This window comes from Podarcis filfolensis, assembly GCF_964270895.1.
Source record: "Podarcis filfolensis genome assembly, chromosome: 2".
NCBI lineage: Eukaryota > Metazoa > Chordata > Lepidosauria > Squamata > Lacertidae > Podarcis > Podarcis filfolensis.
Genome location: NC_139605.1, coordinates 54,369,495 through 54,387,523, shown reverse-complemented (window position 1 = coordinate 54,387,523; position 18,029 = coordinate 54,369,495). Strand labels below are relative to the sequence as shown.

Here is an 18,029-nt window from a genome sequence, read left to right as displayed (position 1 = left end):
GCTGCGCGCGTGCCCCGGGATGGCTGGGTGCGCTTTGCAAGGTCACATGGTTGAGCGCACCGGAATTTCCGGTTTCCTCTGGCTCGGCGTTGCGGCTTCGCTGTGGAGGCCCAGAGTGGCCGAGCTGCCCGCCTTGCTTGTGGTGGGTATCTCCCCTTCGCGCTCCCGCTCTTTCTCTGGCACGGAAGGCCCAACCTGCCTCGCTGGGCTTGTGCGGCCGACTCCCGTCCGCCTTGGGTCGTGAGGGAGGCGGGTAGGGAAAGGGTCTCCTTTTGTCCCTTTTGGAGCAGCGAGACCGCACGCGGGAAACGCGCCTGGCGCTGACAGGGCCGCGCGGGACAGGGCGGCGGGGAGGGGAGCCTCTTGCCAGGGATACCGGTGACTCGGACGCATCCTCACCTCGTGGCATTTGCTGGGTGGGGGGCAAGAAGAGGGGGGCGTTTGAGCCGTAGAAATGCTCTCCCGGCAGAGGGGGGGGGCTGGAGGGGTGTCCGCTTGTTAACACTGAAGGAGGTAGACCCAAGTTCTGCACCCGGCGGCGGCGAGGACTGTTGGTTTATTATGTATTTTGTGTCCTTTCTCTGTAGTTTTATATTGTGAACCGCCCTGTGATCTTCGGGTGAAGGGCGGTATACACATTTAATTGACAAATTCGTAAATAATTGGGGGGTGCGATGGGTTTCAAGCTTCCTGTGAGAACGCCTTTGGAAGGTTCCCCTTCAGTTACTGGTATCTTCAGTTGATAGGGTTGTTCAGAGGCCTCTCTCCCTTGGCACTTGGGTGAGCTGCTGCCAGTGTAGGCTAAGCTGAGGGTGTACCATTGGATTGGCTTGTGTAGTAAGATTTCCTGTGCTGTTAAACTCTGTCAAGGAGATGTGGGGCGCTTGCAGATTTGTGATCCAGAAGTATGATTGGAATTGAAGGTGCAGAAACAAAAATAAAACCCCTGGCTCTAGGAATAATTGTGCAAGCATCTGGGGAGGAAATGAAAAGTTAGTAAATTTAAATGATCTCAGGAAGGTGTTTTTATTTTAAAAAATCTGTTCATTGTTTTATATAGTTAATTGTGAAAACAGCAGATATCACCGGCTATCTTAGAAGGGGGCCTCCCGCCTTCCCATGTCTCACACGACAGAATGCTAGCAGTAACACACACCTACACATATGCATTGCAGGGTGTTGGACTGGATGACCCCCGAGGTCCCTTCCAGCTCTACAGTTCTATAATTCTATGATAATCTGAAAAGCTAGTGCTCTTCCCTTTAAAAAAAAAATTAATTTTATGTGAAGTTGTGTAGATGTAATCATATCATTTTTACATCTCATCCCTAACTGGCCTTTTGGGAGGAAGAGTGGGATAGAAATTTAATAAGTTAAATAAAAATGTCTGCTTGGAAGCTACTTCTGTTGAACTCCATTGTATCCACCCCCAAGATGGTAGAATTTGGAGTGTGGCCTTAATTAATTGGCTATGAGTAATAACTGTAGTCTTGGAATCAAAGCAAATGCGGTCACACTTTGTTCCAGTGACATGTTGCTGCTGCAGGCAACACATAAATGAATGACAGATTCTAATTATGCAAACCATCAATAACCCTTTACCTCTCCCTGAGCTCCTTAGAGTATGAGTGGGATAAGAAATGAAATAAATAAAAACGGCATTTCCCCCATTATATTTACTGAATATCTGGAAAGGCTTGTTAATGGATATATAGCATATTATTGTTTTTATTAGTTTTAATATGGTAGAATTTTTACTCAGAACACACTCTATTTGAGCATTGGCTTGGGAACACCTAATTCTGTAGCCATATTTTAATTTTGTTACAGCTGCACTTATATGCTGCCAGAAGACACCCATTCCAAACTGGCTTTAAGCAATTTAATATAATAAATAACTGAAAATGCAAATAAACAAGAGAACCAGTTTTAAAACAAGCATTAATTATTACAAATCATCAGCATCAAAAACACTCAAAATAAGGAAATCAATATATTGAACACTTTTTAAAGTATAATTATTATTTTAAAAGTTATATTTTAAAATGCATCACATTGAGTTCTTGGAAAACAAAGGACATACCTCTACAAATAGTTTGTCTGCCATTAAAAATTGTTGTTTTTTAAAAAAGTTGTGTACAGTAACCTTCAAGGCAAAAATGGAATATTCTTGGATTGAAATATTTACCTAGTTTCTCTTGTGCTGCCATTTCTAATCACTGCTTTCTGTCCTTTCATTGTTGTGCAGAAAATATCCTGTTTGTCCTGTGTAAACTATAGCAGTTCATTGTTGCAAGTGATGGAAAGTTGTTTGCCATTGTCAGAAAATGTAGTAGTTGGTTGTTGCTAGGATAACATGCAGTTAGTTATCAGTTCAGTAGTTATTCTTACAATGCTCAAATCAATGCAAGTCATAAGGTTATTTATGACTTTCTTTCAATACAAACTGTTCACAGGCTAGTTGAGGCACAGAACATGTATAGGAAGTGACACATAAAGAGAGGCTTTGTTTATCCTGCTGCTCAGTCTTTTCTTCCCAGACTGCTTCACCCTAACACTCAGCTGTGCTGTTTTGCAATTTATCTTTGTTAATTCTACCTATAATTCAGGTAGAAATGTATACTAAACATGTTTTCCCCCCAGTGCACTTGGGATCAAGGTATCTAGAACTCAGCACATTTTTGCTTTAGTTTACTAGATTATCATATTTACTTCCCCATCTATAAAAAGACAAGTTTCCATGCAGAATTAATGCTAGCACAGGTTTTTTTTTACTTATCAGTATCAGATTAATAATATTTATTCCCTGGACTGGAATGTGTATTGTATGAAGTGAAAACCCACCCATTGGTTGTGGAAATGCATATTTATAGATTTATTTTTAAAGCCAAGCCCTAGAATGTATGCTGGAAACAAAAGTATTTTTGATATAAACATTGGAAACAGCCCAATTGGACAATGTGGCATAGTGCTGGCCACATATTTGCCCATTTTTGAGTCATATTATTCATTTGCAGAGTTCTTCTGAGGAAGACATAATGCAACTAGTATCATGGTTGTTCCCGTATGATTAATAGTGGTGGATCTGATCGTTCTTATTTCACCTTCAACATATTGTACATCGATTTAAATTGGGATACATACAGACTTTTGTTCTTTATAGAGTGGGTGTTTAAGGCAAATTGTGGTGGAGTTCAGGAAGGGCTGTACATTTGCCAATATCCAGAATAAAGAGCATCTTGCTAGTGTTTTTGGCAAAACACAGGTGATTTATTTGTGGGCAGTTAGGATGGACTGGAAGTGGCTCTGAATTTCAGGTATGCTAGGTGTGTGTAAAGTTCAGTGAAGATTAGATAAGAACTCCTCTCTCTGATGTGCAATGTGCTTTGCTGGGCCTCCTTCTTTACTCTTACTTCCTCTTCTTCTGCTCTTTCCACTCTCCATATCTCATCTCCTTTGACACTTCTGAATAAATTATGGAGCAACTTCACACAATAAATTAGCACCTGTTGCTTTTCTTTGGATATGACCCATGTTGTGGTATTGATGCTATGTTTTAAATTGCTCTAATCAGAATGGCCTTATTTTATAATTCTGATTGAGTTAAATGCTGTCTGTAGATGTGCAGGATTCACTGAGATGTTGAAAGACCTGATGAACGTTCTAGACTGTTATTGATTCAACCACTCTTGTGAAACATAGGACCTTGCAAACCTCTTATCAGTAGAGGTGTTGGGGAAATGTTTTGATTTAGAATAGTTGTCTCACAGTTTACAGTGGAAATTCGCACTGTCTTTCAGTTGCACAGTGGTCAACTGCTTAGCTTTTGACTCTTACCTTGTAGGTTCAAATCACTCAAGAAGTTGAACTGGGTAATATTTGCTGGTTTAAAAGATAAAATTCATTAGCCAGAATGCTAATTTAGTTGGCTTTTTATCATATTTTTATCTTGTAGAAAACACAGCTGCAGTTTGACAAAAACAAGAACTCTTTCTTCTGTTTGTCTTATCACAGACAAAATGTGGGGAAACCCTCGACCAGCCAACAGAATGGGTCCTTTTCGGTAAGTGTTTAACATGAAATAAGTTTTTGTATTTATATTTGTCCTGCATTAGGCTAGATACCATGTAATAAGATGACACAAAATCTCTGCTTCATAATTGGTAGCCACTTGTGACAACCCACTTGCACAGCATCCTTACAGGGCTTGCCCTTCCCCTCCACCAGCTCCTCCCCAAGGTTTCCTAGTGCTGCTTTTTATGTAGTCAAAATAACATCTCGAGTACACACGAGGGAGGTACCATTAGTTCTGGGGGAACCATGGTCATGGAATGCTGATGAGAGGAAGAGGATAGAATGGAGTATCCTGGAAGCAGATGTAGCTGGTGCATATAACTCAGTGTACACTTGGAAGGTATGAACATTTCCCTTGTCAAATTGACAGTTATATTAACAAATGCCTACAGGAACTATTAAATGTTGTTTTGGCAGAAAGTAGGTTCCAGAAAATAGATTCCACTCGATGTTGGGACACTATAAGGTCATGGAAGAGTGTTTATGCTCGTGTTTATATGTGCAGGCCATGAACTTGACCCTCATGGCCAAAGCTACTTTGCTAGGCTACTAGAACTGTACATTATGCCTTGGTTTATGGTAGGGCCTTGGAGTTTCTAGGATCAAATGCTCCTGGAAACTTTATGGCATGCATGCATATGCTCTGACACAATGAAAAATCTTGAGAGAAACAGCTATACTGACAGAACCACATTGATTTGTTTGGGGAAATGTCTTCAAAGAGTAATGGATAGTAGCCATCAGCAGACGACAGGGATGCTTTGCTTTTATGCATGGGTCTGCCTACTAAATACGCATGAGACATGTTAGATGGGTATTCAGTTGTTATGGTGCAGATGAAGGAGCACATGAGGAAGGTGCAATATGCACTACTGCAAATTGAGATCAAAATAAAACAATGGTGCGAGCCGAGAAAGTATATAAAATCTCATAATTGTCTCCCCTTCTTGATAGTACGTTAGTACAACTAACACATGGACTGGGCAGTGTCATTCAAATACAGTATTGAGCTTCTCCATAAAGGCCTTGTTTTATGAATATAGCAGCATGAGCATAGTTGCTCAACTGCTTAAGATAGTGATAAAACCAGATTTAATGGAAATTCTTTATTTGGAGGAGCATCAAGGACAAATGCGGTGGCTTCCTTAATGGAGAATTCCAAATGCCCCAGCTGTATGTACTGTGAGACTATGTAGATTGTTACCTTCAATGACTCATTAATATTTCAGGTATTCCATGTTGAGTTCAACTGGGAATTATGGTGAAATGGGAGTACGCAAGTTTACTTGTCACGCCTGTCGTATACTACCTCCTCTTAAACTACCAAACATCAATATCTTCTGCGGATCTTACTGTTGAACAGCTCTGTAAAAGGTTTAGAGAAGAACATGCTGATGTGTAGATTACAAACTCGAAGGACATTATGAATAACACTGTCTTTATTTCTACAGTGGGAGCCAAGAAGAAAGGTTTGCTCCCGGGTGGAACAGGGATTACTCTCCTCCTCCCCTTGATAGTCTTGCTCAAGAAAGACACTCTGGCAACTTCTCTGGCAGAGAATCACTTCCTTTTGATATCCAGGGACACCCAGGCATCCTCAATCCTCAGTTTGCCAACAGAGAGGAACCTACTTTCAGCTTTGGAGGTAGAGATGGACCACATAGTGACTTCAGAGGTGGGGAGGGTCATTTGCATGGTTTTGGAGGCAGAGATTACCCACCTGATTTTCAGAATAGAGATGAGTCACACTTGGACTTCAGGGGCAGGGTGCCACTTCTTCCAGATTTTAGAGGCAGGGAGATGTATCAAGGAGATTTCCAGGATAGGGAGGGGCAGTCTACGGATTATAGTGGAGGAGACATTCCTCCAATGGATTACAGGAATAGGGATTCTTTCCGTATGAACTACAGGGATAGGGAAGCTCATAATATGAGCTATAGAGGCAGAGATGACGCTCCATCTGATTTTCGTGCAAGGGGAACATTTGATTTAGACTTCAGAAACCGAGATGGATCTCACCCACACTTTAGGGCAAGGGACATGTCTGAACAGGATTATAGGGGCAGGGAGCAGCCATATTCAGAGTTTAGGAAAAGAGAAATGCCTGATATGGACTTGAGGAGCGTGGGTGCAGCTGACCTAGACTTCAGAGACAGAGATGTACCCCATTCAAATTTCAGAAATAGGCCAAAATCTCAGACTGATCAGGATTTTAGGGGTAGGGATGTGCCACCTCCTGTGGATTTTGCAGACAGAGATGTGCCCTCGGTGGACCCAAACCTTGTGGACTACCAGCATAGCCTTTCTACAGTGCCGCCAACAGATAGAGAATGTGAGGTAGATGAGGCTGGACTTGCTGCTAGGGAGCGGTCTTCCTTTAGTGTTCAAAGCAAGGAGTTTCCACATTCAGAACCAAGAGCCAGAGAAGAAGAATCTCAAAGACAGAAGCCCGAGACTGACTCGTCACTAGACTTCCAAAGTAGCTGTGGTCCTCTTCCCACTCTTCAGGATCAAGATAAGCCTTCTCAGGCCTTTGTTAGCAATCAGGAGTTCCCTGCGGGTGAACAGCAAGTATCTGAACCATCTGCTCTTGGACTTAAGGAAAAAAGTGACCTGGATTTCCTTGGAAGGCAAGATACAGACTATAGGGGCATTGAGTATCGAGATGTAGATCATCGACTCCCAGGAAGTCAGATGTTTGACTATGAACATGGCAAGTCTTTTGCAGAGGGCAAGTCTTCTAAAGATTCTCAGCCAGATCTTCAGGTATGTGATTCGTTGGAAAGCTTGTATCTATAATCATGTGTAAACATATTTATGAAAGCTTTGGAAGAATATGTTAATTACAGCCTCCCCTCCTTTGTATATTTAAAACCTAGTTAAGTTACTGTAAGGTAATATTGCAATGATAATTTATAACATTGAAACTTTCTCAAATCTAGTAGTCTTCCTTTGCTTATTAGTAATTCAAATTCCACATTCCAGACTGACAGGGGACTTCAAACAGTTTACATGTGAAGCTGGTTGTGCTTCAACATCGTGAACGTCTTATATAAAAACAATACAGTGTTATTTATTTTAAATCATTATAAACTGTTTAGTAAAATGATAGGTCTTCATTCTTGTCTTTAAAGTTTCCTTGAACTTTTTCTTTAAGGACCAGGATTATAGAACCGGCCTCAAAGATATAAAACCAAGCAAGCTGATTCGACTAGGAAAAGTGCCTCAAACTGCAACAAAAGATGATGTAAGTATTTATTTTGCTTCTTGAAACTTAATTAGAACAGCCAGTATTCCACAGTAACAGTTTTCTCCATATGTTGTATTGTTGTTGTTGTTGATTAAGTTTATATGCTGTCCTTCATCCAAAGATCATTAGGCGGTTTACAACATAAAGGCACAAAATGCACAACATAATAGTGAAAACAATAACACCCCCAGCACAAAAATTTAAAGGCCATATATAGTTTTAACAGTCAAAGGCCTATTTGAAGAGGATTGTGTTTGCCTGGCACCTAAATGTATGTAATGTGGGCGCCAGGCAAGCCTTCCTGGGAAGAGCATTCCGTGTGGGGAGCCTCTGTGTAAAAGGCCCATTCTTGTGTTGCTGCCCTCTGGACCTCTCATGGAGGAGACACACAGATAAGGGCCTTAGATGGTGATTGCAGGGTCCAGGTCAGCTCATAGGGGGAGAGGCGGCCATTGAGGACCTGAAGCATTTAAGGCTATATAGATCAAAACTAGCACTTTGAATTGGATCGGGAAACTAATTGGCAGCCAGTGCAGTTGGACCAGGATTGGTGTTATGCGCTCAAACTGTCTTGCACCAGTGAGCAACCTGGTCATTGAATTCTGCACCAGCTGAAGTTTCCAAAATGTCTTCAGAGACAGCCCTGTGGTAGAACAGAATGTTCCCTTTTAAAAAAATGTTATTGTATAGGGTTTTTGTTTTTTAAAAACTTAACCTGAAACTTTGTTTGCTTCTGTAGATTCTTAATGCTTTCCAAGCGTGTGTTGGGACACCAGTGAAGAATATGCGCCTGAAAGATTATACTACAGGTGAGAATTTATTCAGTGTCTGTTGGGTGGATTTACATTTCGCCTTGCAATTATGGCTTCCTTTTCTGACATCCTTACTACTATTGATTAAATGGCCTTTGGGTCATCTAGTCTTCCCTTGCCTTCTTCAGGATTGAGCCCAGGCTTAGCAGAGGTGATTTACAGCTGACAGGCTAATTCTGCGTTAGCCATGGAAAAAAGCCCAAAAACACTCCTAAGGAAGCCTTCTGGAGATGACAGTGGATTATTTCTAGTGGATGTTCTTTATTAAATCTTCTCATTGGGCAAGATTACTTGCCCTGTAACATCCTATGTACAAATAGTCTTCACTTGAGATGTTGTGACACCTAATTCCAGTATCTTCAAGTCCTGATAGCTCTAAATAGCTCAGTGGAAACGTTTCTATACTTATATGCTTCCCAAGTTTCTATACGTTGGGTTGGCCTTCTCATTTCAGAGGATGGCTTCATTAAAATCTCCTGGCCTCAATCGGTAACTTCCTGACTTGTCCAAATGAAGTTTGGTTAGGGAATAATTAGCAGTTTTCTTGGTGGGGTTTGGGGAGGCAAAGAATGATGGACATGAACGTAGGGAATGTGAGACATTAATGTTACAGTTCTAGAAGGGGTGAGAGATGCAGAAGGAAAAATGGGGAGATGTTCTGGAACTTTTCCTTTCCTTTTACTGCTCCAGTCTGATTGTAACAGAAATCTCTATAAGGATTTAAAATCTGGAACTTCTTTAAAGCAAACAGTCCTGTAACCTACTAGTGCGTACTACATCCTTAGTACACGTATTTCCTGGGTCTCTGTGATGTGGAAATCAAATAGTTTGCTTATATACCCTCAGTCTGGGTAAGGGCACTGAAAATATCCACAAAGTTGCAATTTTTTCTTTTCAGAAGTTGTTCTTGGAGTACCTCCAAACTGCTTTCAATATCCTGAGTACAGAATCTGTTTGGAGACTTTGCATCAGATTAAAGGGAAGCAAAATTCAAACTGCTTTTTGAACTTGGTGTATAAAGAGCAGTGTCTTTGTGCTATTAGGGCTGCTTCTGTGAAGGAAACTAGGGGGCTGAGAGGAGACGTAACAGCAGGCCGTCATTGGCACTCTGAACATGCACCTTAGCATCATGCAGTTCCTCCTTCGCTTGCACATGGAGATTAGAAGCTTCTGATCACCGTTTTAGGCAAAGCACAATTTGCTGTTTGTCTGAACCCAGCAAACTAAGCTTTCTGCAAAATGCCTGTAAGCCAGGTTTGCAAACTATGAGCTGAACATCGCTTTCAGTAAAGCCATAGTTTGGGCAAAACTGCAAATAATGGTTTGATGCAGATCATGGCTGGAAGTTCCTTATTTTCTCATGTGAGGGTAGGAAGCAGAGTGAAAGCCTAAGGCTTGTTTTTGTGATGCCAAACCATGGGTGAAATTCAATATAGCAGTTAGGCAAGCATTCTGTCCTCCACCTCTCCTCCCTATATCTCCTAAATCTGTTCTATGGGTTTCCCCAGGCCTCTGGAGCAGATTTGATGCTGGCATTGGGTGCGTGTAGGGAGAAAGATCCATTGTGCAAGCAGAAGTGTTCTGTTCACACAATTATTTAGTTGAAAACCACCCCATGTTCTGCTGTTAGGTCTGAGTAGTTTAAGTAAGTCTGTTCTGCTGGATACAAACATTTGTCAATATATGGAGATTCTCCCTATAGTGTTCTTAATCACAATGACAAAGAGGCCATCCAGCGTAATAACCCCTAACTGGGAGGGAAATCATATGATCTGTGCTTCTCTGCTTCCTTTATGCATTTCTGTTTACAACATGATTTTGGTCAGATTTATGATTTTTTAAAAAATATAATAATTAAATATTTACTATAAAATATTTATTTGGAAATGATAATTTCACACCCTTCTGTATTTCTACTCCCAGAGAAGGTTAACTGCTAGTAGTAAATAGTTAAAAACAATACAGCATCATATTGAAAAACTAGAATTAAAAGCGTAGGTGTGTGCAGTTTTGTTTTACTTTCAGTGTCAACTGATTTCTTTTTGAAATGTTTGAAGCAAACCCTTTGAGCTGAAAAACAAATCCTTGGAATTGAATCCCAGTGTTTATGTTTCTGACAAGTTTGTTGGGAAATAGAGAACTGGGATAAAGTAGGGTTGAGTTCCGTTTCATGAGTAACTACACTGAATGAAAAGTTCGCTAAATCATTAGTAAAATAGAATTTAGAGGAGAGAAATTTATTTTAGCACTCGTATGTATAAGCAGGCATAAAATATGTGTTTGATTTGTTTTAAGGTGTAACTTCTCTTTGGATTGTGACGGGTGGGTTGGGGGAATTACAAATGTGCCTGGCGGGGTTTGATTTCCAACAGTCCTTGGCACCGCTTGAGAAGCTGTACCCAAACTAGGGAGCTGAGAAATCCTGTCAACTATTTACAGAGCTTTCAGCCAAAACTATTGAATGCCATGTTCTGTGTGCTGCTGCAGTACAGCAGAAAAAAATAATATATAGAGGGGATTCTGGGTGCAGAGAAAGTTCTGTATTCTACAGGCATCTAGGTTTTCTGGGAAGAAAATTCTATTTTAAGCCACCTTATATATTTGTCAGAGCAATAAATGTAAATATTTTGAAAATGATAGGATGTAGAAAGGGATGAAAATATTTGAATTATGTTCATACTTTGATAGTCAAATGTGTTCTTGAATTACAAGCAACTGAAAGCACTTTGAGATACATAATTTGCAACTATGATTTGATGTTTGTACTGATGCTTGGGGCGGTTTCTCAGGAGGTAAGCCCTGAAGGGGTTGCATGGGGGTAGAGTTTGTGCAGGAGTTCGTAAAAAGTTCTCTATCACAATCTGTGTAGGTTGAGAACTTCTCATGTTAGCTGCCTTGTTAAAAAATATATATGAAAAGGTGGGATATAAATTTAACAAATGAAGTTTGGTGAATACTTTAGGTTATAGTGAGTATTACAGGTTATATCTATTCGATGAAAGATCTTCATTCAGTCCTTCTCTTACCCGTTTTTGCCATAACTGAATTCTGCCCCTTATCTTTGGCTGCCCTGATATTTCTCTAACTCAATTCGAAAATAGTGGCATGTGGAACTGAGTTTCCTCTGTGTAATGCATGCTAAAGTTCTGGTAGGCAGGGAGTTTGCAGCTTGTTGAAAACATGGCATATTTAGTTCATAATTCATGTAGCCTCTTTAGGCAGGTATGCTATGTTGATGTGACCAGATAGCAACTGTAAGTCTCCATGTGAAAAGTGAGCAAGTATGGCATGAATCTATCCTCTCTGATAACGTGACATAAGATATTTGATCTGTACAGTCATACCTTGGGTTAAATATGCTTTGGGTTGAGCATTTTCGGGTTGCTCTCCGTGGCGACCTGGAAGTAACGGAACGCATTACTTCCAGGTTTCGCCGCATGCGCAGACGCTCAAAATGACGTCACACACATGCGTGGAAGCGGCGAATCACGACCCGTGCACTCGCAGGCGCGGGTTGTATTTGTTTCAGGATGCGAACGGGGCTCCGGAACGGATCCGTTCGCATCCAGAGGTACCACTGTATATGAGTAATTTGGGGGAGAGGTGGGATGGTTTTTCAGTTCGTGCCTTGGTGCATTGAAGCATCTCATTTCTCCTATTTTGGGTATGTACATCACAGGAAGAGAGAACTTAATGTCATTTTTATGGCAGGCAGCTTGAAATTGAACGTATGGCCTTTTGTTTCATATGAGTCAAGAAATATTTTAAGGAGTAGGTTGTCTCTAATAATGCTGACCAGTGCCATCATATCCAACGAATGAGCTTGTGAGCAAGTCACTTCGTTTTCTAGCCAGCATTGTGATTGCTTGTTAACTCCCAAGAATGATGTGATCATCAAGTCTAAAACTAAATAAATTATTGAATAAAAGTTTTTTTAAAAAAAGCCAAACTCCCAGTGTTGCCATTTGTCTGAAATATAATTAAGACCGAGCCATATTCCATTTGTTTCATCAAACCCACAGTTCCATGGTTTCAATTTCATAGAAATTACATGTGATGTACCATATTTTTCGCCCTATAGGACGCACTTTTTCCCCTCCAAAAATGAAGGGGAAATGTGGGTGCGTCCTATAGGGCGAATGCAGGCTTTCGCTGAAGCTTGGAGAGCGAGAGGGGTCGGTGCGCACCGACCCCTCTCACTCTCCAGGCTTCCGGAAGACATCCGCAGCCTAGGCAGCCCTGCGGGAGTTCCCACAGGGCTGTCTAGGCTGTGGATAGTAGCCTGCTTCCCGAAGCGTCGGGCGCCCTGAAAGCAGAGCGCCCAGCGCTTCGGGAATACATCCGCAGCCTAGGCAGCCCTGTGGGTGGTCCCACAGGGATGTCTAGGCTGCGGATAGCAGCCTGCTTCCCGGAGCGTCGGGCGCTCTGCTTTGAGGGTGCCCGGCGCTTGGGGAACACATCCGCAGCGTGGGGAGCCCTGCAGGAGTTCCCCGCAGGGCTCCCCACGCTGCGGATAGCAGCCTGCCGCCTGGCGGGCGGGGCGCCCTGAATCAGAGCGCCCCTCGCGCTGGGCAGACATCGGCCAGCCCCACAAGCTCGGGGGACAGCGGGGAGGCGCAGCACCCCCATCCCGCTGTTCCTCGGCCTGGTTCGGTTTCTCCGACCTGCTTTTTGGGGGGGAAATAAAGGAAAAAATTTTTTCCTTTATTCCCCCCCCCCCCCAAAAAAAAACTAGGTGCGTCCTATGGGATGGAGCGTCCTATGGGACGAAAAATACGGTAATTTCTGCATACAAAATATCATGTCCTATATTTTTAAATAAGAGATTAAACCACAGTTTCTTTTTGTTTGTTTGTTGATATCATGGATAATTGTGGCTTAAATAAGCCAGGTTCTATGAATGCAAGCCAAGGGACTAGGAGGGAGTGTGTAGTCGTGTGATTCTCTGGCCAATAACCATTATGTCTGAACTGAATCCTTATCTTTCAATTTATTAAAAAATGATATGGTGAGTTACATATGGTCAAGTGTAAGCTATTGTATGGAGGCCATTTCCAGCAATCTGCTATGCCTATAATGCATAGACCAATCTGAACCTTTATGTAAAATACCCATATGCTAAAATACCAGTGATGACTGTGATAAATATGTGTTTAGAAAGATATGTAAGAAGATAGTCACCATTAGAGAAATTCATACCGCTGTATAGTTAACATAACACTTTTTTAAGGTTTCCCCCTGCCATGAACTTCTGAGCACAAACTAAGCAAGTTGTTGTTGTTGAAAACAACTTGTTGTTTTAAAAAATAGCTAGTATGGAGTGGGGAAGAGACCAAATAGGGAACGTATGGATATTGTGGAGTTTAACCCTAGGCCCCTACCATGATCCAAAACATTTGTATGACGTTGTTGGGAGTGGTCATTAGGAGATTTGGAGCAATGAATTAGTTCTCTGATGTGTTTTAGTCTAGTACCTGACATAGACTGATCTGAATGCAGTGGTGGGCCAGGTGAGGGCCCATAATCTGAAGCTGAATTTTGACAAGATTGAGGCACTGTGCAGAGGTGGTTCCTGGGTCTGGGAATTGAGGCTGATGTTGCGCTTATCCTAAAAAGGGGCAGATACATAGTCTGGGTGTGCTCTTGGTTACTGGTGGCTCAACTAACCTCTGTGGTAAGGAGCTCCCTTCACCATCTTGGGTTGATGCACCTGTTACAATGGGTTCTGGATGGGGATAAACTACTTGCTGTGATCCATGTGTTCGTAACCTCTAGGTTGGATTGCTGTTATGCAATCTCTGTGGGTTGCTGTTAGGTTTGGTTCAAAATCTGCAGCTAGCTAAGAATGGTTTCTACACTGCTGTTTCACCCACAGCATCTGTGCTGTTTCACCCACAGCATCTGCGTGGAAAGAGCTGCACTGGCTGCTGATCAGTTACTGAACCAAATTTAATGTGTTAGTGTTGGCCTTTAAAGCCCTGAGTAGCTCAAGACATAGATATCCCCTATAGACTGAACCAGTCATTACTGTCTGCTGAAGGGGCCCTCCTTACTGTGCCTAAACCTACAAATATCTATTTGGTGGGCACCTGGAGAAGGGCCTTTTCTGTTGTGGCACCTACCTTGTAGAATGCTTTTTCTGTTCAGATTTGATGGGCACTAAAGGTGGCATGTTGCCTGCCATGAACTTTTCCTGATTGCTGGTGTCGTTTCCTGTTGCTGTTGGCTACTGTGACGTTGTTATGAAAACTTGCTGTTTTTATTTACTGTGATGTTTTTACTGTGACTTACTGTTTTTTTTAAAGGTTTTGTGTGTTATGATTTGAATCGCTTTGGTATTTTTGAAAAGTGAAACCTAGTCTAAAAATCCTGTTAATAAGCAAATAAATTAAAAAAAAATATGCTTAAACGAAAATCCAAATAGGCAGTGCATAGAAAGTTTGAGGCAATTGTCATCTTCATCCTGCTTTGAATTCCTGAGAAATCTGTTGGGGGTGCTGTGTGGATAGTGCTGAATTTGTATGGCAGAGAATGAGCTTGAAAAATCACTGCTTGGTCACAAAGCTTACCAAGTGGCGTTGGACAGGCTGTGAGAAGCCAACCTAACATATACTTCAGGGTTATTGGGATGAAAGAAAACTATTTCCATATTTCAGTGTAAATTAAAATATAAACTCATTAAAATTGCATGCAACTCTTGCTGGCCTTGTGAGAGGTATAATAAGTAAACATTTGATTTTTATTAAGATCTTAAAGTGGGAGATTGTCTCAGTACATGGAAGTAAAAATAGATTTAATGACAGAAGGCATTATCTATCGTTTGTGTAGAATATGATTAATTTCAGCATTAGTGTTTGTTTCTAATAGAAAGTCACAACAGTTAGTCTTGTGGTAAAACTGTGTCACAAATTTTATTTCCGATTGGGAATTTATAGACCTGTACAATCCTTTCCCTGGTATCTTTACCTGATGGCGGCTGTATTGTTGGGGTGTGTGGAGGCAGAGGAAAATCTGCTGCTTGCAAACGTATTTCACTAGAATGCCAGTTTTCACACTATAGGTAGACAGATAGCATGAGACTGTTTTTAGAGGTTTTGTTTACAATCAAGCAGCATATAAATTCTGTCAAATAAAAATAAAATAAAATGTAGTTTTGCCTTCAAGAAACCTTTATAAAGCTGCTGAATTGATTGCACAGAATTCAGCAGCTCATCTTCCAGATACATGGGCATGGGCATTACTCAATCTGCTGGTCTCCGTGCCACCCGAGGAAATAGATAAAATCTAACACTGTTAGCCAAAATTTAAGTTATTAGTGACATGGAGATACTGCTGAATATGACATCGCCTTTAAATATTCTGCCCTCTTTGCCTTTCAGTTGTGTAGCAAGTTATGTCATGACATCCTCTTGCTGTAAATTTGCTTAACAGCCACCACCAATAATATTGGTTAGGGATGGACACACAACATACAATGTGATGACATCACAATATGGATAAATGTTGTTGTATATTATGGAATGCTGCTTAAAAAATAATCATCATTGACATTATTAACAACCCAAAAGTGCAGTAGCAGGGTATTACATCATGGTATGTAGAAAGCAAAAGAAGCAATAAATAGTAAGAAAAGGAAATGGTAAGAAACTAATATAACTCAAATCATCCATATGTCCTGAGCTGACGTAGATGGTGAATCTTGATCCTCAAGATCCAAAGCATAAGAAAGAAAATCCCACCAGATGGCATAGAAATGTTCTGGATCCTCCAACCCCCAGGAAACTTGTAATTGATATGTTCTTCCTTTCCCCCCACCTTAGCCAAATTCCATAGCTTCTTGCATCACACATCCCTATGCTACCTGTAAAGAGTTCAGCACTGAGTGATAAGGAGACCAAAGCATTGCAAACTAGTTTTAGGACACAGCATCTTTCCAGTGATTTCATGTCTGAGGAAGGTGGATATCTCCTGATAGACAAAGATGATATGTGTGTGTATGTCACATAGAGTTTCTGGTATTTGTTTGCTTGTTTTCTTTAAAGAAAAAACAAAAACAAAACCTATTCATACTCCTGTGCCAGTTACTTATCTGTGCTACACAAGGCCTTCTGTTGCATTAATTTGTTCTATCCGCAATACCAGATCGGGCAGAGTTAGTACATAATGGTTATGTTTTGTGTTATTTGTGAAAAGAACTGAAGCATCTGAGTAGATGAAGCAGTCAAAACAAAATGTTTTATTTTTGTTTCATTGTGAATTATTCCATTGCAAACCAGTTCTTGCAGTTTCAGCCTTGGAAACTTTGCACACTGTTCCCTGCTTAAAGTGACACATCTTCCCTTGAGTAAGCCTTGGTATTAATTTAGATGGTTATGAATCCTTGATAATTTTGAGGTAAGGACATCTTTATGTACCCTTCTGGCCTCCTTTTCAGGCAGATGGGTGCATCACTTCTTGAAATAACTTTCATCACTAGAAAATACTATTCTATTAGTGGAATATGGTTAACTAACCATTTTACAATATGGTTAAAGAGATTACAAATGGACCCCTCCAAAAAAATAATTGCTTGTCCTTTAACTTGGACTACCTGTGAAGAAAGGAACAATAACATTTTAGGGTAGTCTTGTTAATTTTCTTGCAGTGTTTTAGAACTGCATTAGATCAGTTTAAAAATCAAAAGGGTTAAAAAAATGATCTTCACTTGGGGTGAAAAAGATTCTGAGACTAATACTATTACTGTAGTAAAAAATTAACAAAAACTTAAGCACTTTGACTTCTTGGTTTCACAAGGGTAGAAATGATGCCATTGAAACCAGACTCTGCTGCCTGGACTTTCGAAATGGGTGTTGTGCTTTTTTAATAAGTGTAACTCTGTAGTGTTCAGTATCTCCTTAATTTCTAGGAGAATGAGCCCTTTACACTTTTGTTGGCTTTTTAATGGAAACCCACATTGCCTACTGAATTTTACAGTGTTTAAGACCAGTTTTTAAAAGCACCAACTATTGCCTTTGTTTTGTTTTATGGGGAGCATAGGGTGGCGGTAAATGGGTGTGTGCTGAAGGGAAGGGGAAACTGGGTACTGAAATTGTGGCTTTCTGGCACTAACGCAAATCCCGTCTGTATTTAAATGCTGTCCCCAGGTTACGACTATGGCTATATCTGCGTGGAGTTTTCCCTCTTGGAAGAGGCCATCGCCTGCATGGAAGCCAACCAGGTTGCTTTACACTTCGGTCGAAAATGCTGCTAGAAGAATATTTGTGGGGAGGGTTGACACCTAGTGATTTTTTTTTAAAATAAAGATTCAGAGAAAGTCTTCCCCCCCAAAAAAACTGTACAGCGTAACAGCCAATATGCTGATGTATTGCAGAAATCTGGAGAGGCTTAATGTTCCACAGAAAGAACTTAAGTTCATTTTTTCCCTAAATAGTCTGCCTCTCAAGTTGTGCATGCTTCGCAGGCTTGATAGTTTCTAAGTGTGGTAGTTAAGGAAAGGTTTCCAGTTCTGGTGGTTGTTCTTATGAGCTTGTATATGTGGTAGATTTCAAGTGACAGTAGCTAAACTGCTAATGTCAGATGTTTCACTTTCTTGATTGTACAGTAAAATGAAAATCTGTACTTCCTCTAAGCAAAATAGTTATGTTTGAATATGCTCTTGGGAGTGCAGACTCACACACACCCCTCTACGTGTATTCATGGGCTAGACCACTAATATGCAGCTCTGAGTGAAAAATCCAATTTGCATGCCTCATTTGTCTATGTGTTTTCATCTGGTTGGAGGGGCGGGCTTTGTCTGTTTCCTTGAGTATTCATATTTATATTTTTATGCAAGTTGGAGCTGCATAAGAGAAGTCTGGCCTGTTCCAGCTGCACCTGGTTAATCTGAATGTCTT

At 41.0% G+C, this 18,029-nt stretch overlaps 1 protein-coding gene across 7 annotated transcripts in view; it reads left to right on the top strand.

Annotated features, from left to right (window-relative positions):
* RBM6 (RNA binding motif protein 6) overlaps window positions 1–18,029 on the top strand; it is a 54,743-nt gene continuing 36,714 nt past the window's right edge. For 2 of the 7 annotated variants that reach the window (XM_083603291.1, XM_083603289.1), the window contains exons 1-6: window positions 1–142; window positions 3,956–4,063; window positions 5,526–6,840; window positions 7,232–7,321; window positions 8,064–8,133; window positions 17,280–17,353. In XM_083603291.1, the coding sequence (XP_083459417.1) occupies window positions 4,020–4,063; window positions 5,526–6,840; window positions 7,232–7,321; window positions 8,064–8,133; window positions 17,280–17,353 (1,593 nt within the window). In that variant the 5' untranslated portion in view covers window positions 1–142; window positions 3,956–4,019. Of the gene's footprint in view, window positions 143–3,955; window positions 4,064–5,303; window positions 6,841–7,231; window positions 7,322–8,063; window positions 8,134–17,279; window positions 17,354–18,029 lie in introns of all 7 variants that reach the window. The other 5 variants (XM_083603292.1, XM_083603290.1, XM_083603295.1 and 2 more) reach the window with 4 other exon arrangements.